This window comes from Lactuca virosa, chromosome 5, assembly GCF_052849685.1.
Source record: "Lactuca virosa cultivar CGN04683 chromosome 5, Lactuca_virosa_CGN04683_v6, whole genome shotgun sequence".
Lineage (NCBI taxonomy): Eukaryota > Viridiplantae > Streptophyta > Magnoliopsida > Asterales > Asteraceae > Lactuca > Lactuca virosa.
Window position 1 is genome coordinate 156,833,695 of NC_136430.1, and position 26,477 is coordinate 156,860,171.

The 26,477-nt window shown below is 35.2% G+C and overlaps 1 protein-coding gene and 1 long non-coding RNA gene across 2 annotated transcripts; both read right to left on the reverse strand.

The window, feature by feature from the left end:
* Window positions 1–5,397: 5,397 nt before the first annotated feature.
* LOC145112527 (uncharacterized) lies at window positions 5,398–7,451 on the reverse strand. The gene is made up of 2 exons (XR_013710539.1): window positions 7,137–7,451; window positions 5,398–5,643 (listed from the first exon to the last, which is right to left on the reverse strand). It is a non-coding gene; the product is annotated as an uncharacterized LOC145112527 (long non-coding RNA).
* A 10,122-nt stretch (window positions 7,452–17,573) lies between these two features.
* Window positions 17,574–23,930, reverse strand: LOC145111637 (vacuolar-processing enzyme-like). Its single transcript, XM_079047899.1, has 9 exons — window positions 23,640–23,930; window positions 21,734–21,898; window positions 21,506–21,662; window positions 21,209–21,294; window positions 20,844–21,043; window positions 19,790–19,838; window positions 19,380–19,601; window positions 19,090–19,287; window positions 17,574–18,011 (listed from the first exon to the last, which is right to left on the reverse strand). Exons 1-9 carry the CDS (start codon window positions 23,832–23,834, stop codon window positions 17,829–17,831), a joined length of 1,455 nt encoding a protein of 484 aa, XP_078904025.1. The 5' UTR covers window positions 23,835–23,930; the 3' UTR covers window positions 17,574–17,828.
* Window positions 23,931–26,477: the final 2,547 nt, after the last annotated feature.

Sequence of the window (26,477 nt, forward strand, 5' to 3'; positions counted from 1 at the left end):
ACACTCGACTCATCTCAGTTATCTCAACCTCTGTACTCGAGCTCTGAGTCTTACTTAGTTTGGCGTTGCTCTGGATTGGTATGTCACCTTTCTTGGAATCCTGCATGCTGAACCTTTTCAGCACCTTATCCAAGTAGATACTTTGACTAAGTCCAATTAGTCTCTTACTCCTGTCTCTCAATATCCTTATCCCTAGGATATAGGCAGCTTCTCCAAGGTCCTTCATAGCGAAACAATTCCCAAGCCAGGACTTAACTTCCTGCAGGGTTGGGATGTCATTTCCTGTGAGTAGTATGTCATCCACATACAATACCAAAAAGCTAACTATACTCCCACTATCCTTAACATATGCACAGGACTCATCTTCGCTCCTCGAAAAACCAAACTCTTTGACTTTCTCATAGAAACAAAGATTCCATCTGCGAGATGCTTGTTTCAATCCATAGATGGATTTCTCAAGCTTACACACTCTATTAGGGTGCTTTGCATCGACAAAACCCTCTGGGTGACTCATGTAAACATCCTCAGCCAACTTTCCATTAAGGAAAGCGGTTTTGACATCCATTTGCCATATTTCATAATCATGAAATGCAGCTATGGCCATCAAAACCCTAATAGACATAATCTTCGTTATTGGTGAGAAGGTCTCATCATAGTCAACTCCTGGAGTTTGAGTAAAGCCCTTCGTAACCAATCGCGCTTTATAAGTGTGTACATTCCCATCCATGTCGGTCTTCTTCTTGAATATCCACTTGCACCCGACCGTCTTACGACCCGGTACACTGTCAACCAAGTTCCAAACTTGATTGCCATACATGTACTATCTCGCTATCCATGGCCTCTTTCCATTTGGTAGATTCAGGGCCTACCATGGCTTCCTTAAAGCTGTTAGGTTCATCCAGATTGACCAGTGTACTGTCACTGATAAATGCATCACCTTCCGCAGTAATATGAAAACCATAGTAATGCTCAGGTGGATTCCTAACTCTTGTGGAATGCCTCAGAGGTACGGATTCATCAACAGGAGTTTCCTCCTCAGGTTGACTGCTAGGGTTTGAGGTTCCTTCACCGCTTGACTCTTGAAGTTTTTCAAGGTCAATTTGCCTCCCACTGTTTCCTTGGCTTATAAACTCTCTCTCTCTCTCTCTCGAAAGACCCCTCTCCTTGCCACAAAGACCACATTCTCATTGGGTCTGTAGAAGAGGTAACCAAAAGAATTTTGTGGGTAGCCGATGAAAATACACCGCTCACTACGAGGTTCGAGCTTGTCCTGAGTCTCACGTCTCACGAAAGCCTCGCAACCCCAAATCTTGATGTGGTGTAAATTGGGAACTTTCCCAGTCCATATCTCGTGAGGTGTTTTGGCAACCTTCTTGGTAGGGACTCGATTAAGGATATTGGCGGCAGTCTCTAAGGCATACCCCCAGAATGAGATTGGTAACGAAGCTCCACTCATCATGGAACGAACCATGTCTAACAAGGTTCGATTGCGCCTCTCAGCCACACCATTAAGTTTTAGTGTTCTGGGAGGTGTCAATTGTGAAACAATTCCACATTCCTTAAGGTAGTCAAGGAACTCTGTACTAAGATACCCTCCTCCTCGATCGGAATGGAGCATCTTAATGTTCCTTCCTAACTGATTCTACACTTCTTGTTTAAACTCTTTGAACTTTTCAAAGGTTTCTGACTTATGCTTGATTAAGTAGACATAACCATATCCACTGTAATCATCATTAAAAGTCACATAGAAGCGGTTAACCTCCTTCGTGGTGGTTCTGAAGGGTCCACACACATCTGTATGTATGAGGTCCAACAAACCTTCACCCCTAGCACAAGTACCAGTGAAGGGTGACTTTGTCATTTTTCCAAGCAAACAAGACTCGCAACTATTATCCGACTTTAAGTCAAATGACTCCAAGACTCCAACCTTCTGGAGTTGGCCTATGCACTTCTTGTTAACATGTCCAAGACGACAATGCCACAAGGATGCTTTATCCAAACTAGTGGAAGAATCGATATGTAACACATTATTTCCAAAGTTATCTACAACCAACACAGTTTCATATACACCATCACAAGGTAATGCTTTAAAATAAAGATCGTTATTATAAAAAGCATTAATACCACCACATTCATTATCAAATGAACAAGTAAACCCTTGTTTGTACAAACCGTGAAAAGAAATAATATTTATCGCCATTTCAGACGAGTAACAACACTTATTCAAATCTAACACTAACCCACTACTTAGCAACAAAGAATAAACTCCAATCTTGGTGACAGGTGAAGCTTTCCTATTCCCCATGATCAAGTTTATCTTTCCTTGCTCCACATCCTCACTTCTTCTTAGGCCCTGCAAATCAGAACATATATGAATACCGCAACCTGTATCAAGAACCCAAGAAGTAGTATGTGGTGAGTTATTAGACAATATAGTGTAAATACCTGTATGGGTAGGCTTGACCTTCCCATCCTTAACATCTTGCAGGTACATGGGGCATTTTCGTTTCCAGTGCCCCTTTTCCTGATAATAGAAGCATTGAGCTTCTTTTGGGTTGGAAGAAGGAGTGACAGAACCGCATTTGGTTCCACTTGAAGAGGAGCCATCAAGAGACTTTCCCTTGGTACCCTTCAAATGGGTCTTCCTCTTATTCCCTATACTTTTCCCGATTGCCAAAACAGGGGCGGCGGTAGGAGTAGGAGTGGTAACAACCGATTTGCCTTTAAGACCAGTTTCAGCGGTCTTCAAAAGCCCTTGAAGTTTGCTAAGTGTGACCTCCTCCTTGTTCATGTGATATGTCATTCAGAATTGATCATAACAAGTAGGTAAGGAGTGCAGTATGATATCAATAGCCAACTCATCGGGGGAAGTTCACATTCAACTTGAGCAAACGGTCCACAAACCTTTGCATTTTCTGCATGTGGCCCGTGATGGGTTCACCATCCTTCATTCGAGTTGTTATCATGGAAGAGATGATTTCATACCTCTCTTGACGAGCACTTTGATGGTAGCGGTCCATCAGGTCCATGTGCATCTCAAAAGGGTAAAAGTACTCATAGGACTTCTAGAGTTCAGCTTTCATTGTGGCCAACATGATACATGCCATCTTGGTAGCATCTCTCATATGTTCCCTAAAGTCAGCGATCTCCTCTAGAGTAGCAGTAGCCTCATCAATTTCCTTTAGCTCCTTGTCGAGGAAATATTATTTGTCCTCGTAACGTGTGACCATCCTGATGTTCCTGATCCAATCATTAAAGTTTGAACCATCAAAGATGACTCTCCCACAAAGGTTCATGAGAGAGAAGGAGTCGGTAGGGTTTGAGCCAGAAGCAGCATTGTTAGAAGACATCTGAAAAGAAGAAAGACAAGTTTAGATTAGATATTGAATCCTTAATAAGACACCCAAATGTAGTATTAAGGCTAGGACCCAACACAATACTTTATAACTTGGAAGAGGGATGTCGTAATCCAAGCTATAAAATATTTGAAGGTAGGCGAATGACGATTCACCAATTTCCACCATGAAAAACGAAATAAATTATTAGGTTTTAATTGGATTGAAACTCCTAGATCTTTTGAGATTCATTGAACTTTTCAATGGCATGTTTAAATCTCGATTGTGCCCTCTCAAGTTTGTGACTGAGATGCCGAGGATCACAAACAATGTGTGAATAACCATGCAAATTAACTTGGCATCCTTAATCTTTATCACCTAATCGATGTGCCAGTTACCCACACGCGCTCCACTGATCTATGATAAATATTAAGTCACCATTTGCCACTCTTACTAGTCCATGTTAGTGTGTTGGTTACCCACACATGCTCCACCAACGAATTGGTAAGGTACAAACTGTAATTTCATGGGTTAGCACCTATTTCACATTTTCCTAAAGTAACTAAGATTGGGAATTTATAAAAGGTTAGTTACTTTATATTTATCATTATACTTTTAATGAGAATTATAGGCAACAACCTTATACCCCCCTTATAGACTGGCTTCGTGAATGAGGCCTACTACCGGTAAGACTGACTTGATCTTATATATATATATATATATATATATATATATATATATATATATATATATATATATACTACTAAAGTATCCGCGCAATGCGGCAGGGCAGATAATTAATTTATGAAAATAGTGTTCATGCGGCGATTAGTTTCAGTTTTCTGTCAATTTCAGCTTTTGGCTTATTATTTTGTGTCGGGTTGTTCCTTGCGGTTAATAGTTTCTATCTAGGTGCATAGCTACGAGGGTCGAATAGTTTTCTTTCCGATGTCATGTATTGCTCTGGTTTTACTTTACCGATTATTTGGAATGTGGTGTTCATAAAGGGAAAATGAAAAATATAATATCAAAAAAGCGATATGTTTTGTTAAACGGTCGATGAATTTGATTTGAACACATTATTTTCTGTTAATAATAAAATTATGTTTCTTTTATGGGTTAAAAATAAAGTATGCTTTTTTTAATGATAGAAGTTTGTACACTTTTTCAGATAAAAATAAAATTCTTTTGTTATTTTGATTAAAAATAAAATTCTTTTGTTATTTTGATTAAAAATAAAATTATGTTATTTTTTTTTTGTTAAAAATAAAAATACATTGCTATTTTAGGTTCTAAATAAAATTATGTTCTGTTTTGATTTACAATAAATATACAGTGGAATAGATTCATAATTGTGAAACATAAGAAAAAATTAATATATTTTCTTTAATATAATTACGTTGGAATATATTCTAATGGTTAGAAATTAGGATTTATGAAGTTTAGTATAAAATTACGTTGCAAAAATCAGTCTACTGTCAAAATATATTTTTATAATATTGTTTGGTATAATTTTAAATCGATTTTTCTTTAATTTGAAAATGAAAAGTCCAAGTTATTTTTAAATTTGTTGTCCAAAAACAAACACCCGATAAATGTATTTACTTAAACGTGTTATCCACTTTGTTTTTTGAATATAATTATTAAATTTTATATATAATTAAATAATACATATCTAACAACATTTTAGTCAAATCTAATTTAGCAATAAACTCACGTGCTCAAAAAATTGTTTTATCAACTTTTCTAAGATACCTTTGACTACTTTCAAATTGCAAAATTAAAAATCCGAAAATCTAATTAAATAATTGTATTCCTTTTATCTTAAGACAAATATTTTTCATATAAAAATATTAGAAACGGTATGTTTCTTCTAAAAGTAATTTTTACGTAGTCATTCTCTAATAGTTATTTTGTGCTGGATATTTAATAAGCTTTTAGTTTTATAACTTTTGTTTTATTTTAGTTTGTATTGTAAAATATTTTTCTTGTTTTTTTAATATTTTATGTAAAACAATGTAAATTTTTTTCTTAACAACGCACACAATGAAAAAAAGAAACATAATTACCGACTCTCCGTTTTTTATATAATTATATTTAATAATGTTAAATCATGTCGTATTTGGTGGTACCCAAATAGAAATCAAAGCACTCCACAAGAGCTAGATGAAATGAAAATACTCGAACCATAAAAAACAAAAACATACACAAATTAACAAAATCTAAAAGATATGGTCAGATCTATTTCTAATTTGTCTTCCCTTACTTTAGTGTCCTCATAAAACATGAAACTTCTCTGCTAGCAATCCTGCATCCATAATAAATAAACTTTGATTATTTACCGATGTCCAAGATCACAATATAACGATATCAACAGTCTCCACAAGTTAAGAAAATATCTTGTACTTGTGGTTAATATGAATTATCCCCTCAATCGTACACCAACATGAAAAGGTTAATACAAATATAAGTAAAACTTTTTTATTAATCTTGATTCACATACATGAATAGCTTTAAGTGACCTTTAAAGTACACTGCACTAAAAAGGAAAACAAAATGAAAGTAAAACCTTTTTATTAGAAAACATGAAGTATGTTGCTATGTTATACATTCAAACTAAAAACAAATAAAAGAAAGTACTTTGCCATTTCTTATACTAACTCATAAAAATAATTAAATGCTAAAGATATTTATGTTCTTCCATTTTTTGTATAAAAATTAGTTAAATGCAGGAAAAATCAATGCTAAAACGTTGTAAATAAGTAAAATGCAATGAAACAACAATGCTGAAAAAATATAAAAATGAGTTAAATGCAGGGAATAAAAAACTCTTAACAAAATAAACTGCTCACACCACACACACACACACTCATAGTCATACTCATATAAAGTACATGTAGAAAATTTAATATTTTATAAATCTTTTATTAAAACATAAAAGATATGGAAGTGGAATGCTCATACCATTATTTTCGGATTTTATGATTAGTTTTCCTATCAAGAACTTGTAATGGCAAAATAAAACTAAAGTCAACTAATGAACAACTCAAATATCATGAAGCAGTTCAAAAATAAGATTAAAGAACTACATATAATGTTGCATTTAAACATTATCTAAATAAGGTAACTTTTCCAAACAAACTGTTGTAGCAACCCAAACAGATTGTTGTTAGTCCCAAACAAACCATTTTTACACCTTTTTTTTTCACAAATCCATGTATTTTAAAATTTAAATCCTTTCCCGACGTCATACATCAAGATATGGATAATAATCAACAATAAGAAGTGCACAAACATGAAGTGATTTATTTAAAAAATTGATATCATATGCGCTTTTACTAACAGAATAATCACATCTGTAGACCACACAAATTCAAATGCAGCCCCGAAGCATCTTTCTCCAGAAAATATTATCTATTGTTTTAGATCTGAAAAGTCAAAAATCTGATAATCAAGTTACATTCATGCGCATACAGAAAATAACATCTATTGCTTCAGATATAAAAAGTTAAATATAATCACACACACGAATTGAACTTATTAAAATCTAGGAAAATATTACAGGAAGCATACATGAGCGTACTGAAAAACATACCTTTTTGAAATGAAGTGGGGAAATAGGATTCCGATATACAAAAAAACAATAATTTTACATAAAGAGTAATGAAAATCAGGTTCGTATGTAGAATTTGTGTGTGTGTGTGTGTGGCGGAGGTGCTGATTGAGTTAGGTGGAGAAGGACGAAAAACATGAAAAGATAAGATTCGGGAATGTGTATTGTTGTGAAGGTCACATGCTTACTTTTGTTATCTATATCCGCCAATGGCGTTTGAGGGAGAGCGTGGTTATGTGTTGAAGACGAAGGCTGACGGTCGAGATCGTGCGTCAGCGATGGATGTGGTGCTAATGGCTGGTTGTGATCGTTGTAAGTGGTGGTACGAAGGTCGATCTGGTGCGCATACGATGTTAAGCTGTGACGATTGATGGTGGGTATGGTAGAAGTAGCGGGTTGTGGAATGAAGAAGACGGGGTTGAAGAGGGAAAGTCGATCGAGAAAGAGAGAGGCTGAAGAGTGTTAGGGGTTTGTAAGGTGTATTTGTGTGTTATCAATTAGGAGACCATTGGACCCAAGACAAATCAACGACCCAAATTAAACACGTTGGCAATCCATGTGACCAACATGTAAAATCTGTGTCATATTTCTTTCCTTTACAAGTTGTGCATATGCAACTTGTAGTTTCTTTAAGATTTGTGCTCCAAATGGTTGTACATATTATCCTTCAATTCTGATTGGTTATTCTATGTTCACATGGATCATCAATTTTTCAATATCTACCATTCAATTTTGATCCAAGGGTCAAGAGTTCATTTCCTTGTTTTTAAGATCAATGTCTTAAAATTCTTGTAGGCTCCACATTATTATGCTTTATAAAATATATATATATATAACTTATAATACTATAAAGTATAAGGGTTGAATTTTAACTTTTAAAACTCTAGGGTTTAGAATTAAAGTTTTTAAAATGACTTTACAAATTTCAAAACTTGAGGGAAAGTTTTTGAAACTATTCAAAACCTTTCAACTTCATACTTATGAGTTTAATGGTCTATTAAAATGAATACTCTTCATTTTATGTAACCTATGGTTATTTAATGACTCTTTAAAGAAGTGACTTTTGATAATCCATAACTTGAGGACAAATTATGAACTCCATCAATAACATTTAGATCAAGAATTACATCATCAAACAATTTGTAGGATGAATTAACACATGGAATCGTCGAGTCCCCCCATGGACTCGGCGAGTTCACTGAACAGTGGGCAAAATTTTCGAATTTTTAAAGCATTTTGCATCAAGTATACAAAAAAAACAAGCCTAGGCTTTGATACCACTGATGGGTTTTGAGCATTCTAACACTCCTATGGTATACATGCAACCCTAGAAACCTTGGATCTATGTTTTCTCTAATATACATGCAAATTTGATTTTCCAAGGTTCACATCCTAACTAGCATGGCATGGGGTACTTGAAATATAAAAAAACTAGTAGAATGACATACCTTTGTAGTTGCTTGGATTCCTTAAGACCTTGTGAGCCTAGCACCCCAAATGTGATGCCTCAAATGTTTCACACAACACCACAACTCTTGGAATAACTTGAGAGTATAACACTTTCACTCAAAAATCGGCTAGCCCTCTAGTGTGTCACATGTAGGGTTACACCATGTAAACCCTAATGTGCATGGCTTTTCATTTCCCCCATGATCCATGGGTTTTAACCTCCATTGAGCATCCATGGAGCACCCAATGGGTCCTAGCCCAATCTAGTGAATCATGAACCATAAGCCCACTATATAAGTATGAAAGATTTACATAATCAATCATCATATATTTAATTAGTCTCTTTTGATCACAAATTAATTCCAAATTAATTCTTGGTCAATACTAATTAAATAATATGATTTCATATTAATATATTAGAATATATTAACAAATCATAAGTGTCCTTATTCTCATTTTGTCTATCCAATTGTTGAGATGCCATGCAACCCAAATTGACCATGCCAAGTCGGGTCAAGTACATACCAAATATAGTTATGGACGTAGACACCTTATCCAACAGTCTTCCACTTGGATAAGTCTAATAACTATAGTTGCAAGTATGACTTCAGGAACCGACCAGCAATCGTAGCTCTTTCAAAGTCTCGCGGAACTAAGATGATGATGCGTCATTTAAGATAAGTGATCATATAATCCTCTGCTCTAGATATCAGCCGGACAAATACATGGAACAATGGCATACTTATTGTCTAGCAGTTTGTTTCCCGATTTCCGATTTGTTTGACATAGAACTAAACTGAACACATCAATTTGGTTCTGACCGGGCCCGACACATAAGTCAAAACAAAATCATCAAGGGGCCCAGATATCGCTTTCAATCCTCCAAGGACTAAAAGGAACAGATAAACTTCGACTCATATGCTTGTACTAACTATTTGTTGAATCACACACAAAAGCACGTTTTATAACATCGAGTTGCCGATGCGTTTTCGTACAATTAATGCACAACCAAATCATAATCGAGAACTCATATCTCTAGGTTTGAAGGCTTATATGATATTACCGTCTCACGATCACTCGAGATAAATTCCATGAAGTGATACAAGTGAGCGTGGGTTGAATCCAAAGTACCCACATATTTTCCCTAGTTCATGAGCGCCCACTCTAGAACTAATTTCGGGACGAAATTCCCTCTAACGGGGGGATAATGTGACAACCGACTATTTTGGGTCAACAAAAGTCAAATAGATAATTCATAAAGCATGAATTTATGCCATGCTTAATGGTTTTCGGTTTTGGGAATCAAAAACCATGAGATTTCGATTGAGATGGACCGAAATCTCATGTCATGGCCGAAATCCCACTTAACCAAAATCCTAGCTTGACCGAAATCCTCCCTAAACCGAAATCACATGTGATTTCAGTGGTGTACAAGGTGATTTCGGTGGTGCCTTGGACGAAATCACCAATTTGATTCAATGGTGTTGCAATACGATTGGTTGATCCTTTTACCAATGAGATAAAATACACAAACCAATGCAAACATCACATCACTCTTATCCCCTCTTCTATATAATAGGCTAAAAACACCATCACATTCCTCATTTACATCTTCAAATTTCCTTCATTTTCTCTCAAAGAAGCAAGCTCAACTTCATACATCTTCAAGCTCATACGCTTTATCCCCAACAACATCTTCAAATCTTCAAACAGTTTCCCAGAAACACCTTCAAACTTTCCCAGGAGACTAGTTCTTCATTTGATTCTTAGGATCTTTGTAAGTATTCCTTATGTTTAATCCAGTGTTTTTATAATACTTACATATTAGTTCAACTAATATACACATAATATTGTGTGTTAAATACTTATAGGATACGAACACCTTCACGTATTTTAACTTGAAGATCATCCCCATCACTTCGTTAGCCAGCCAATAACACACTCAAGGTGAGTTCATACCCCTACATTTTCTGAGATTTTCTATGTTTTAGGGGGGAATACAAGTAAAACACAAGAAAACTTGTGTTAAAATACGAAATGGTTAAATATGTTTTGTTACTTGTTATACAAAATGCTAGATCTATGAAACAACTTTATTTCCTAATTGTGAAACATATACATACAAGGTTTTGACTAAAAATGCAATGCTACGAAAATCAACGTACAAATACACTATGTTATTCTACACAAATATGTGTGTATATATATATATATATATATATATATATATATGGTACATACAAAGGATTCATCATTTCAGCGAAACAATTTTTATAAACTATAATAGGTATAGTTTATGGGGCATTCATACTATTTTACTTTTTTTGGGACAAAGAAATAATTATTTAAAAGTATAATTATTTTTTACATTGTGTAACCACCATGGAAGGATAATACTTACATTTACAAAGGGTTTTCAGTACACGTAAACCGGTTGATACAATTTTGTGAGACATTTGGTTTCACCGTACCTACCAGAGTACACATTACGTCTTGCATTATAACCAGAGTCTCTTGTAGGGAGAGGGTGCCACTTGTGTATAGATCTATACGGGATTGACAACCCCGCACCTGAGTTGTTAGCTACAGTTAGACCGACAAGTCTAGGGTGACAAAGGTCATAACAGTTCCGACGCCTGAAGAACGTCGTAGCAGGCATATCAGTCATTAGCATGGTTATGATAACTCACATGGGGTATTAACAAAACATTTGGTTTACGGGGATAACATACAAGTAGTTTCATATAAAGATAAAACGTCATAATACTATTTTTCAGTACAACACTACTTACATTTTTAGTCTTTGGATTTAAGACTTACAGTTCATTTTAAAGAAAATATTGGATTTTCTGAAATGACACTCTATCATTTTTCAAGGAAAAACTACCAATTTCTCTCATACAAAACGCTTATGAACTCACCAACTTAATTGTTGACACTCTTTTCAAAACTACTTGTATTCTCAGGAAATCAGTAAACAGGTAATAAAAAATGGTTTTTAAGGATGAAGTGCTACAACATCAAGTCATATATTTTGTCACATGTATTTGATGTCAAGCAAACAATGATTTGAATACAATGTAACAACTTATAAATTATCAATTTGATGGTTGTAATGCTTTGATCTCTATTATTCAATTGTTATGATACTATACATGAAAGTCATCCACCCCCAAACATTTCCGCCGTTCTGGTTTGGGGGTGTGACATTAGCTTATTCTTCTCATCGTTTGAAACATTAGTATGTTCAATAAGGAGTGCATTATAATCAGCCATAGTTTTGATTGCTTGTCTAATACCCGAATACATGAACGTTTCCTATGTTATTGCCTGCCATATAGTAGAGCCATGTTCTAAAGTGAAGAGCCCAGACTTCATAATCTTCTGGAAAGAGGATTGGAATCCTTGTCGTAGATCCAATGCTGCTTGAGAGATTGAACGAAAGAGCGTAAGGATCGTCGTTAGGCATATTGTTAAGAATTCACTAAAATTAATATAGAACCAGATGTGTAAAACTTGAATCGAGATCAAGGTTGATCTAGAGATCTAGATCTGTAATGTACAATCGATTGAAACAATTGAGACAACAAGAACAGATCTAAGAAAAACGTAAAACCATTTACTCAACAAAATAATAGAGAATTAATTACACTATCTCCTGCTCTGATACCAATTATGAAAATAATAATGATTGATAGATTCTATATTTGAGAGCAAAATTAATGACAAGAAATAAATGATCAAAAGTGTGCTTAATTCTTTGATTAAACGGCTCTAGAAGAGTTCTCAAAGATGGAACTTCTATGTGAGAGCGTACAAAAATGGCGTTAGGGTTCAAATACGTTACCCTAATTTGTTACATGCATGCTATATATATAGGCAACGATAATAAGCAGTTCCGAACCTGGACATGCCCATTTCGGAATAAACTAAACTATAAAGCACACATTTGACACAACACTATATAGACCTAACAACTTCTTATTCTTCACGTACTCCAAAAAACAATCTCCCGCTCGCGAGCCCAAGCTATCATGTCCTCCAATTTCTGGCAGCTGGATATACTCACAAACTCTCGTATCTCATCTTTCAACATATCATGATATCGTGCCTTCTTCATCTCATCGTCCGCCACATATCGCGGAACTAGCAATGCCTTCTCCCTAAACATGGGAGTAATCTCTGACACTGTCTCAGAAGTCTGGCGAAGGTCCAGAAACTCCCTCGCCAACTACTGGACCTCGATCACTAGTGCAAATTGAACCATGAACCTCACTATAAAGTCATCACATGTCGTTGCCTCGATAGCCTCGCCTCCTAAGGCATGGTCTACCTCCTCCTACCAATCATGAGCTCTGTCCTTCAAAAGACAGGATGCAATTCTAACATTCACCTACTTGGGACAGAGGCTAGACCAGAAGGCGTTCCTGATGTCCGCCAACCAACGTCTGCTAGCAATGGGGTCCTTCTTCCCGAAGAAATCAAGAGCCCCACATGCACAAAACTCTCGAAAAGTCAAAGAGCATGCACCCACCAAATCCACCATCTCAGTATGGAATGCGCTCAGACTCTCATCCATCAATTCCATAATACCCTCCTTGATTGAACCAAAGATCACATGAGCCTGCTTCAGAATGTTGCAGGTAATATCAGACGAAATGAACTCTCGCATCTGATCATCCACGGATCCGGGTCCAAAGCCTGAACCCAATCCCTCACCAGAACTTGAACCTCCTCGAGTGATCACCATACTGAAAATAAACCAAAAAACCATTAGGAAGCACTCAAATATTCAAAAACACTACAAGTTTCCTTGGTCCCATCATGACTTTCCTGTATTCGAGTACGGATCCTCTGCTTCCAATAGTACGGGCCCAATACTACCTTCCACATCTATATGTACTTTCCTCGAAGATTGTCCTAAATCCTCCAAGTTACTTTTCTATCAATCCGAACTATCATTTACATAGCAAACACTCACTATACTGAGACATCTCCTAGGCTCTCCTAGGGCTACCATCACACCACTCTCCACTATCAGCTGCAAAAGGAATTCCCTATAATACCACCTAACCACCTCACGAATACAATTACATATTAATGATACTAGATAATTCTTCGACTGAAAGGTCTCACACCACAACGGCTGGACTCCAACAAGAGCTATGCAATAGATTTAAACTTAACCTTCTAAAATTATCTAGTCTCGATAGTATGTAACCTCACACATTCGCTTAATAGTTAGTCAATATTAATGAGAACGCCTAAAAGCACAAAGCACGCAACATTCGAGCATTGAGTAATCTGAATCAATGCATAACCTAAACATGTCATTCTATTCTATAATTGATCCAATACTAGCATGCAGATCTACAAGGTCATATAATAGGCACATAACGGCATCTCTCCTAGCATTCTATCATGCAATCCTGAGCAGATCCTTAAGCCCTAATCTAGCATGTGATTCTCATATCACAACATAAAACATATAACATGTGTGGGTATTTTGGGAAGACTTACTTAAGATCAGTCGATTACATGCGCCACACCCCTTTCTTTTATTAGAAAATATTTTAGAAAACATTTTCTTTTATGAAAGACTTACCAAATCCTCAGTTTGAGTTCAGACACACCTGAGAGTATGCCCAAATCCCTCAAACCAAGGCTTTGATACCAACTTGTAACGTCCCAAAATTTATAACCAAAAATTTCATTTTTATATTAGATAAACATCCAACTAACACTTGTTCATAGAAACCAAAATGGGAAATCAAAGTATATCATCGATATCCAAAATATATCATAGTCAATAATGTGGAAAACATGGTGTGTGCAATATAATCATCCCGAGCTCTTCCTCTTCGAACATGAAGTACCTGAAAATCGTAAGCACAAAGCTTAGTGACTTTCCCCCAAAATACCAAACACCATACATACAATGGGCCCCACCCGACCTCCATCGGGCCCCGCCCAGTACAGATCTGCCAGTAACATGCGATGGGCCCTGCCCAACATACTCAACAAGCCTCGCCTGGCATTGGGCCCCGCCCGACACACATACAAATACATACAAACCATGCAAGAGTCATACAGACAGCTAACATTCTAATAAAAATAATCTATAGGTCTGTATTGGTGTCTTCGACCCACCAAACACTGTGAGAAGACTCACCTCGATCCGTTGATAAACAAATAACACTCTGGCTGCTGAAATGGAAAATCCCCACATGAAATCACAAATAATAAAACCCTAATTAACAGATATACCATAAACCATAACTGGGAGTATGAATCCTTAATCTCGACTCCTAGGGTAAAAGACCATTTTACCCTTCCCTTAATGGGCTCCCCCAACCCATGGCCCAAGCCCAGAATACCTTAGGCCCAACAAGGCCCAAGAGACCTAAAACCCAAAAAGGAACGGGCCTGGTGAGTACGCTAAGCGTACCACCTGAGTACGTCCGGCGTACAGCTTCGCTACCAAAGGGAAACGGGGACTCAGACGTGTATGCTCAATGTACGCCCGACGTACACTCCAGCTTTCCAAATCGCCATTAAGCACTTAATGCTTTAAGTCCATACATCCATTTTACAGATCTAGCTCTTGGGGAATGTCTTAAACGATAAGGTCACCAACTTGATGCCTTTGCATGGCTCAAAGAGACTCAAACCTAAGATTTAGCATTCTACTTCCATTAAATGATCATTAACTCATGCATGGTTGATCTACAACCATCAAGATGCTAACTTTATGAACTAGGAACCTTAGAAACATCAAAAGGGCCAACTCAAATCTTTTGGAGTAACATTTACCCACAAGAACTCACTTATGGGACCAAAATATGCTCAAATCTCAACTAGTCCTAAATCTAAACATAGAATAGCCAAAGTCAAGACTTTATACCTCTAGGAAGCTGAGAAGGATGAATAAACTCTGGATCTACAAGCTCCAACTTGATCAGTGCTCCTTCACCAAGTTTCTTCCTCTTCAAGATGCACCAAACACATACAAGGATCAATTATCTCTAAAAATGGGTTAGGGTTTGAGATTATTCTTTTAGGGACAATGGAGGCTGACAATGAGAGAACCTTGGGGCATAAGGTTGCTTAAATAGGGTCCAAACCCTAAAATTTAGGATTTACATATGGATTTGGTACGCCCAACGAACCATATATACGCCCAGCGTACTAGGGGGAAACCTCGTGTCCAAAGCTCGCCATGGTACGCCCAACGTACCATGATTACACCCAGCATACTGGGTCAGCTTACAAACTCAAGAATACTTATATCTTAAGAATTTTACCTGGAGACCGGGCATTACAAACGCCCATACGCAATCATCATTCTCAAAAGTTCTTAATTTGTTGCAATCTTTGAAGGGTAACAAGTTTGAGGAGAGGGCAGGGACATCTTTCTCAAAAGAGGAAAGATTGATGAAATAATCCCACTATAATCGGATCAAACTTCACCACATATTCAATTGACTTTAGTCAATCTCTCATCCAATGAATCCATAGGGAAAACTCCCACATCATTCAAACCGAAGTTCCTTCCACTCCACCAAAGACAACATAAATCCCTCTTCCTCCTCCAATCCATACCACAATACAAGTTGATACAAATGTTGAGATCAAATATTCATAATACAAGGATATTGATTATCCTACTACGGTGCAAAAGAAAATAGATTAGAGAGCTGCAAAGTTCATAGAATAAATATTTCAAAACTATGGAGTGGACATCACTATGGACGAAACATTAGTCCAATCATGGGTAAATCTCATTCAACGACTGATTGATGAAGATTATGTTCCTCATTCCACCTTCGCATCTCCTTACAAGAACAACTATGGGGACATTCAACTATCTCTAAATGGTGCATTCTTCTAAGTCTTTGATGAGTTTGATCTAACTTTTCCTGAATCCAAGAGATTTCCTTTAGAAGTTGAAAGAATATGTTTGTTCCACAACAAACATCAAAAAGAAACTAAGGAGGTATGGTCATTGGAAAAGGATCAGCATGTGAAGTACTACAAAAGAAGATCCTTCAAACGATCACACTTCTACCAGTATAGACTTGAGTGCAATGGAAAAGAGTATTGAAGAACCCAAGCTGAGTTTAAGAACATGAACCCTAAAGAGATCTTCTTTATTGCCAGGGTATTTCATGGGGAGATTGAGAAGTATCATCACTTCAAGCCAGTTTACTTTAATGTTTACGACTTTCTAAAATCTTTACATCTTGACTTCGCTTCCATTGATGTTTATCTAAATGGAATCCTCTCAAATGTTGTAGAGTTACTTCCACTTGAGAGTTCAATATTTAGGCGAAGGCATTCAAGAACTCAAATTTAGTGCTACCAACCATCCAGATCTTTGTCTCATATTTCGTGAAAACAAGTCTACCAAAAAGAAGTTCCTTCCTGCATCTAAGTTCCAAGATGCACAAACACTCACTTAAAAGGAATCTTCAATGCGGTGAATAGATCTACCTGCACCTCAACTCAACTGAAGTGAAGGATCACTTGCGAGAAAGGATTGAATGATTGATGGGTGTTAGAAGATTTTAGAAGTTCTTGTTGAGGTTCTTCAATCTGTTGAAGTGAGAAGATTGATGCGAGGTCACTTAGGGGGGAAGTGTTGGTACATGAAATGATCATCGACAGCTAAGTGATTAGAAAAGTGTTTTTGATAAGTGAATATGATGCAAAGATCGTTTTGAATGATGTGAAGGTACTCGGTCACTGTAGTTGGTACATGCACGAGACTTTTTTCTGAAAGAATTTTTTTTTTCTAAACTTATTTTAATGACCGACTTCCCAATTCCGTTGGCAATAGGGTTGGTCTTAATAATCACTAAATAGATGGGATTACTACTACAAGACAATGTATGCATTTCTTTGTTAATATAACTTGAATATATGAAAGTATTCGAAATTCTAAGCGATTATATAGCAGCAAATTCCTATCTTTAAGACCATGTCTAACATATTCTTCTGCTTTGGAAGTTGGTGATTTCTTGTTTTTGGCTTCTAATTAACAATTAGGTGTTTGGGTTGAATACTGTTGATACAAATTTGTATACTGTATTAAGTAATGTAAGTAATGTTTATGAAGTTGGGTTATAAGACAGGAAACAATCCAAACACACCTTAATTAGGCATTACATAGATAGTTTCATGGTAGACCCGTCCCCTAGAAGGATATGCTTTAGTATTCAAAATGTTACCCGACCCGACTTATATAGATGGTTGCCACAAGGGCAAACATGCAAGCTTTCAATATTGTATGTACAAAGGACTGAATATTTTCAATTTACACCACACCAAACCAAAGTAGACGGAATGTATATAGTTATAGTTAAAAGACTGAAAGCATGAATACAATAATAATACAATGATAGCTATTTTTGTTAAATCGAAATCTAATATCAAGAGCTGAAGCCATTGGTTAGCGAACTCCAAGAATTGGATGGAAAAGTGGGGCATGCTTGTGATGACGCCTCCATCATCTGGTCCTTTGTGATCCCCGCATTGCAAAAGTTAGCTATGGAACGCATGTGTTTCATGCCGTACTGTGACAGGGACCCGCAATGTGTCTCAAAACTCCTCACCTGATTCATACAAAACATCAGATACAAATTCATCTACCAATGATATGTTTATTGCTATACCTATAACTAGATTTTTTTAAGTTAAATGTCCTAAAAAAAACCGGACTACAATGTTGTAATTAGGAAGATAAAGCCTAAATAAGGAAAAATGAAACTACAATTATGTAATAAACAAAAAAGTAAAGTAGGATGCTATAAAAGAACTGAAAGTGCACAAGATATTCTGTTCAGAAAAAAAGAGATTCAAACAATATGCTCTATAAACTATTAATTGAAAGTGTAGAAAGGAAAAAATAAGTACTTTTTAGCTTCAAATGTAGTAATGGAATGAATTTTCATATAATTTTTTTTTATAGTATATGTAAATAGTTTGTTTAGCTCTAGTCTTATACCTTTATTTAATAGCAATGATGGAACTTTTATTTAATACTAAACATAAAAAGCAAGCTCACTCTACCCAAATCCTCCCTAATAAATGAAAATAATTTTGCCACATGTCACCTTCTCATTAACTTGGACACATGTCATTTTTTGGTATTTTTGAATAAATGTTTTTCCATTTGTCATTTTTTCATTTTTTTATCTTTTATTAATTAACACATCATATTTACACCTCAATTAATAATTGTCTTAATTAAAAATAACCAATAAATGACAATATTACCTACTCATATAGTATTTAATATGTTTCCTTTTAAATTCAAATTTTAAATTTTAAATTTCAAATCTAAATAAATTTTTGTTTAACCCTTCATATTTAATATTTTTGTTTTATCCAACCCGTATAACATACGGGTCACACAACTAGTAAGATTATATATATATATATATATATATATATATATATATATATATATATATATATATATATATACTTTCTAGTTAAGGTTAGAAGATAAATTTGGAGTTTAATCAAATTAGTGAAAAGTTTAAAAGAAAAAGAAACCATTTTTTTTCCATCTATATATATATATATATATATATATATATATATATATATATATATATATATATCAAAGAGTAGGTAATAATAAAATGAAATGAAAATGGGAGGGGGAGGGGGAGGGGGAAGAGTTACAAATGTTTTAAGACAGTCCCAATCATGGACAAGAGGTTGGCCTGCAGGTGCAGGTGGGAGCAGCTTGGATTCCATTGGAAACAAAAGGTTCCCCACAAGTTTTATACTGCTGTCAATGTGCATCCTGTGAGACATTGCTTCTGCAAACTGTTTAGCGGATTCCATCTTTCTAACAGATCCTTCCGGAGCCTTGCGGTACTGCCACATCACAAGTCACAAGTCACAACACAACACCAGGACAGCTTATATTACTAACCAAACCAAATCTCTAAACTAAATAAAGGACAAACCTTATGCCAGAAATGTAAGAGATCGGCATCACGCTGGTTGACAGCTTTTGAAGAAGATGATGATCTTGATCTTGATGGTTTCCCATCAACAAATGTGAAGTTTTGGTTTTTGGGGTTTGCCCCGAGATACAAGTACACTTCATCGTTGCTAAGCTGCAAGTCCCCGTACTGCATTACATGGGATCCGTAATAACCATTTCCATTTGAGGTTCTTTCTTTAACCTGCATCAAATCAATGTACCAACTAATAGGAATTATGCAAAACCTTACATGTAAAAATATTCAATCTTTTACTTCTAAATTGAAATCTAGCAAACTTTGTTGTTTAACCCTTTTATTTACATCATCTAAAACATATATAATTCTAATTCATATTCAGGTTGTATACTGAAAACAAAATGAAATCTTACCAGATGATATTGCTGCCTGATTGTTTCTGTTCGCAGGTTGTGTACATCACTATCAACAAGGAGAGAGAACCAGTTAGGCAGGACAGGGATATGGATATGGATATGGATATGGATATGACCAACTTAAAATAAATTCTTTGTAGGGAGGGCATCCCCCAAAAATGCAAGATTTTCTTTTTCGGAGACTTGTCTGCCTCCATTAACAATCACCATTTGATATTTGTAGCTCTTACTTTTGATCCTAAGTTTTCTTAGTTTTGTCCTTCTTAAGAGCATTTTAGATATATGATCAATAGCCAAACATTTTTTGTTATGTCCAATCAAATGACGTCTCTCATTAGGAAAACTTGATGTGTCTCAAACAAGATCTAAGAGAAAACTTGGCAAGACAAACATCAAAAGGGAGTTCAGTTCGCATAATGTTGAGAACACAATTGGAATCCATCAAACGAATTGCAAGTTAACAGAACTGAAAGTTTGCTTAACGCAATGGAAACTTTTGAATATTTCTCTTTGGTTTGTAAATAGAAATAAACAACAGAATTGCACTTTTTCCACACAACTTGTTGAAATATTTAGATAAAACCCTTTTCTTAACGTCTTGTTCATGAAACCTTTTCAAAACACATATTAACATAAATTTATCAATTTACAAATGAAAATTAAAAGAAATTGCAAAATTTTAACAATAGAAAGAAGAGACAAACATATTACAATGTTAATAGAAAGGGTATTTAAGTAATTTATAGAAATGAAAGGATTGGAATTGAATTGAATGAAATTAGTGGGAGTTTGTGAATATTCCAACAGAGGAACGGAATGGAACTGACATTCTAAGGAGTGGGTGGGTGGGTGGGTAGTGTTAGTCTATCCCACATCGGTGCAACACGGTCTTATATATGTTGGAGTCCCCCTTCTCTGTACAAGGGCTTCTTTTGGTGAGACAATCTTGGGTTCCACATATATATATATATATATATATATATATATATATATATATATATATATATACAGTTAGAAACTAAAGTTTTAGTTTATTGTTAAAGAAACATACCAGTCCTCCATCCATGCAACACTGTACAAATCACCCAAACAGGTATCATATTCTGGAGGTGGACTGGGATAATCTCCAGGGCAGTAAGTACCCCAACTGTTCTCATCTGGACCAGATGCTGTCGTTGCATATATATTTAAACCCTCAGGGAGAAGTCCCTCGAATATACTTCCAGATTCACATGCTTCAAGATAAAATACCTGCACATCATATATTATTCATCATAAAAAAAAGTTGATATATATAATATTTGTTACAGCACTGGACAAGCTCTCTAGGACTCTTTTTGACAATACGTCTTTTACCACAGACGACAATTTTTTGGATTAAAAACTCATTTGATGTTGAAGGAGGGGAAAACGTACCATGCTTTTGTATGTTCCAGAAGCATGTTTTTTCTTCAAGACCTCAATCAGATCATTAGCATACATGTAAGGATTTGTTGGCATCCCTGAAGATGTTATTAACCAGTATGAATTAAAAAAAAAAAAAAAAACAATCATCCGACACTGCATGTTCCAAAAATCTGTATGTATATCATAAGCATTACTTAAGGTGAGGTGCGGTCTCTTCAAAATAGTCCAACAATAAAGTTTTCTTTTTCAACTTCCAAGTCCGTGACCATCATATGAAATTTTTTTTGAAATTTAGTAGAAGCTTACCGAGCACACCTGGACCACCATGATCCGTATAATATACAAAGATGTGATCATTTGGGCCACTGCTCACAACCTTTCCACTTCCCCCTTTAACTGCACTTTTATTTCCAAGCAGAACAGCAAAGAAGTTGTCCACAGTCACATCTTCCCCAGTGTAATCCTGCAAACACCAAATATCTCTCTCTCACATTCCAAGAAATGAGTGAGTGAGTGCAAAAGAAAATTTTAAACCTTTGGGACTCCATGATATACATCATCGCCATCTGGGCTATTAATAATGACTCCAGGCCTGGGGTTCTCCTCATTATTTGCAATGTCATCATACATGAAAACCACAATGTTTTCATCCTTAATGCCACCCTTTTTCAAGATTTGGTATGCATGACATACATCAGCCTGAACAACAAAAATGAAGCCTTTTTTAATTATTCAACAAACAAACACAGAATAATCATCCAACAGAATTTAAACATCACACCATTTTGCAACTGGAACTCATCGATTATGGGTAAAAAAATTAACAATTCTTCGCATATAAATAACACATTTCGATATAATTAATCCTACTTCTTCTTCCATCGTTCCAATGCTAATAATCTCCTTTCGCCAGCAACTTTCGGAACTCATCAATTTCATCTTAAAATAAATTATTTAAATTTTTTACCAAGAATAGACAGCTTTCATCTGTTGTGTAGCACCACATCCCCATTCATCTATAGCTTAGATGTATATTTTTTTTTTATACAAACAGCAAACTCAACTACCAGTATTTCAACCTTTCTGCATTTGTTGACAAAAATGATGCTCCAAACTTCAGGAACATGCCTAATGTTACTGGGACTAGTCTTATAACCTAAAAAATCATCCTAAATCCATAACGGAAGTTATTGGTAGCATGCTTACACACAGAATCAATACCTAGGAAGATGCTATTATGCCTTGCTCAGATTTAGCAAACAACACACAAGAACACAAAAGTAATAAGCCAGAAAGGATAAAAAAAAAACTCTCTAGCTATTCGAGGTGCTAGACCCTCCCAGGAAGATTCCAATCTCTCAAAACACTAACCTGACTTTCACTACTAATAGCAGCTCAGCAACAACAGACTACTAAAAAGGTAAAATAACAATGGTTGACCTGTATGATTTCCCTGAGCTGTGAAACATGAAAGACGGGGGGAACTCATAATGTCCCTTGTGAGTCTTGGGATTCAGAGGCTGCTACTACTGTCTCTGATACCATTTTGTAACCCCTGAGTCTAAAATTAGAGAGATCATCCCAATAACCTGTTCATCAGCTTAAAACCATGATGGCCATTGCCTATCCACGTTACACGAATCTGTCACTTCAAACCATCCTCACTCTTTTTTCCATCAGAGATGGGTTGTTACAATATAGCTTATAAATCCTAATGTTTTTTTTTTTATCTATAAGAGCATAAACATAAGGCCGCAACTTCTTTTCATATAAACATCCTAGCTTCTCTCATTGAGAAAGGAAAAAAGTGGTAAGTTTTGTAGCATGATTGATGTTCTCTATAAATTAACTCTTTATGTTTATTTGGACCAAAGAAGTGACCTACATATATTCTAGTTGCATAGGGATGTAAAAAGGGCTGTCTCCACCAACAGCTCCCACAGCCAAGGTAAGAGAGGTTAGAGGTAACACCAGAGCCAAGCAGGTGAGCCTAAGATGAATGAACATGACACCTCACTTATCAATCTCACCTTCTTACTAGCAGGACACTTATGTGGGACTGAATAAAGATGTATAGCCCTTATTACAAGCATGACTTTCAAAAGATTGATTTTGGCAACCAATCAATTAACAGGACAAAGAAAATACAACAGCATGACAGTTAACAGGACCAAATTAACCAGTAAACTAGTAACTTCACATGTACCAAATACAATAGAAAAAAAGTGACAGCTGTCAGAGCATAACATAATCCAAAACTGGCCAATTAGACTAACCTCTATATACACTTATATGTAGGAGTAGATTGAATTTTCTCTAAATAATCCTTCACAGAAATTCAATCAGCGTCGAAATTTTGTTTAATTGTCATGGATAAACCAATTAGTTAACAGGACCAAATTAGCAAGTAAACTAGTAAATAGTTTGGAGCTAGGATAACCTGATGTCTGTAATTCCAGTAGCCATTAGATCCAGCAAGCAATACAGCCCATCGTATACCAAGGGAGTCATCTTCCACGGCAACGGAATCAAGTTTGTCCGACGGCAACCTGATGAAATCATCCGCCGTGACACGGGCGTGAACCACTGCGACGATCAAGGGAGCAATAAGAAGGAGGATTGCGTAACGATCCATTTTCTTCGTTCGCCGGAGACCTTTTAAAGTGGTTGACGATCTTCTTGTAGATATCAAAGCTTGAGCTATTTATATGTATATAATAGAGAGAAAGAAAGGTTTCTATAACCGGATGACTCCTTAAAGGGTTCAATAATCCATTTTTAGTTTTCTTGATATAATGACCAGGGTTGTTTGACCGAGTAATTTACTTTTCATCTAGGGATGGTAGGCAAAACTAGCGGGTAGCTGGTAGCGGGTAACGGGTAGTTTTTGATTTTGGAGCTTTTTGTTGAAAGCTACTCCATGCAGCTTTTGATTTTTGAGCTTTTTGTTTAGGCTAAAAGCTAAACGTTTCTGTCGTCGAACGAGACTTTTTCTTTTTAACTAGCGTTTTCTTAAAAGCTAGAAGCTAGAAGCTTCCAAAAGCTGAGTGTCGAACACGCTAATGACTTTAGGTTGTTAGAGGGATAATGACTTTAAAATGTAATATATTTTTCAATTTTTTTATATATATAGTTACTGAGTTTTTTTTTCGTCGACATTTGCCCTTCAACTTGTTTAATTGTACACATTCGGTCCTTAAGATCGGCTATTTCAGGTAAACCGGAAAAAAATTACTTAATAGGGTAATATATTTTTCACTTTGTCCACATTTAGTCCTTAATATTCTTTTGCACATTTAATCCTTAATATTTTTTGTTGCAAAATAAGTATTTGCTGTTTTTGTACACATTTAATACTAATGACCAATTTATTTAGGATTTTCCTATGTCATCCTATGTGCGACAATCATTAAAAAGGTGTTCGGGGTTATTCATGCTTATGGTCACCTCCTCATGGTTGCTTAAGTATTGCGTTTCGCTTAGGTCTTGTGTTCTGAACGTCGTAACTTCTTCATACAATCTCAAATTTTAACGATCTTTATATCCATACGTTCGTATTTGTTGTGTTCAGAACTTCGTAACTTCTTCATACAATCTCGGATTTTAACGATCTTTATATAAATGCGTTCATATTTGAGTCTAGTACAACTTTTATTTAGATTATTCCCGTTAAAAGGTAATATATTTTTACTTACGATCTTTATATACATGCATTTTTTATGAATATATGTATAAACGTTTTTTTTATAAAATCGTAATTAAAAAAATATATATTACTTTTTAACGGGAGTAATCTAAGTTGTTGTGTTGCTTAGGTCTTGTGTTCTGAACGTAGTAACTTCTTCATATGATCTTAGATTTTAACGATCTTCATATCCATGTGTTCGTATTTAAGTCTACTACAACGTTCGTTTAAATTACTCCCGTTAAAAGCTATATATTTTTACTTATGATCTTTATATACATGCGTTCTTTATGAATGTATGTATGAACCTTTTTTTTTATAAAATCGTAAGTAAAAATATCTTACTTTTTAATGCGAGTAATCTAAATGAAAGTTATAGTAGACTCAAATACGAACGCGTAGATATAAAGATCGTTAAAATCTGAGATCGTATGAAGAAGTTACGACGTTCAGAACATGAACAACCCCAAACACCTCATTAATGATTGCTCTATGTAGGGTGCCGTGAGAAAAACGTAAAGATATCGCTCACAAGTACTGAATATATACAAAACAATAAGGACGTAGTTTCCAATAAAAACAATATTAATGACTAAATGTGCAAAAAAATATTAAGGGCTAAATGTATATAAAGTGAAAAATATATTAACCTATTAAAACATTTTTTCGGGCTTACTTGGAGTAGCCGGTGATAAGGACCAAATTTATACAGTTAAACAAGTTAAATGGGAAAATGTAGACAAAAAAAACTCAATGACCAAATGTGTACAAATCAAAAAATATATTACCCTTTTAATTCATTATCTCATTGTTTGCCTGTGTCAGATCTTATTTTGAGCTTAAATATGCTTCTCATTGGAACCATATTGTTTAATTATTGAATGTGTTAAATGCAGGATATGATCATTTTACCCTTCTGTTATGTTTTGTGTTGAATAAAATAGTTTAGTTGATAAAATATTCGCATAAACTTATTAAATAATTATAAAAATATACAAAATATCATACAAAGGAATGCATTTGACAATGTAATGGAATGTACCAGCTAATAGGATGAATCATTACCGATTCATTGTCATGTTTGCTTACATTGATGGAATGAAATGAATCATTACTCCATGTTTGGTAGGCAAGACAAGTCCATTGAATGGAATGAATATAAGTGGTAATGACAAAAATACCCTTTTAAACTATATATATATATATATATATATATATATATATATATATATATATTACAATCTTTTAAAAATTATCCTTTTAAAACAAATACATTTATTTACATCGTTCGGGATGAAGTTTTTTATTGTTAACTTCATGTTCTTAGCTAGCATCCAACTTTGTTAGTAATAGTAACAAACATCATACACCATATGTTGATATATCTCTTTCTTGAATTCGCTTCATGTTGCCACTTAAGCTCTAGCATTAAACTCATTGTTTCCTTTATTCTTAATGTTTATTCCATTGGATTTCATTGCATAATCAATATGCAAGCTCCCTTCCCTTTATGTTGTTAGCCATCTGCATTTCTTCAAATGCCTCATTGCATAAAGTTGTATAAAAAATTCATATTCATAATTAATTGGAGAA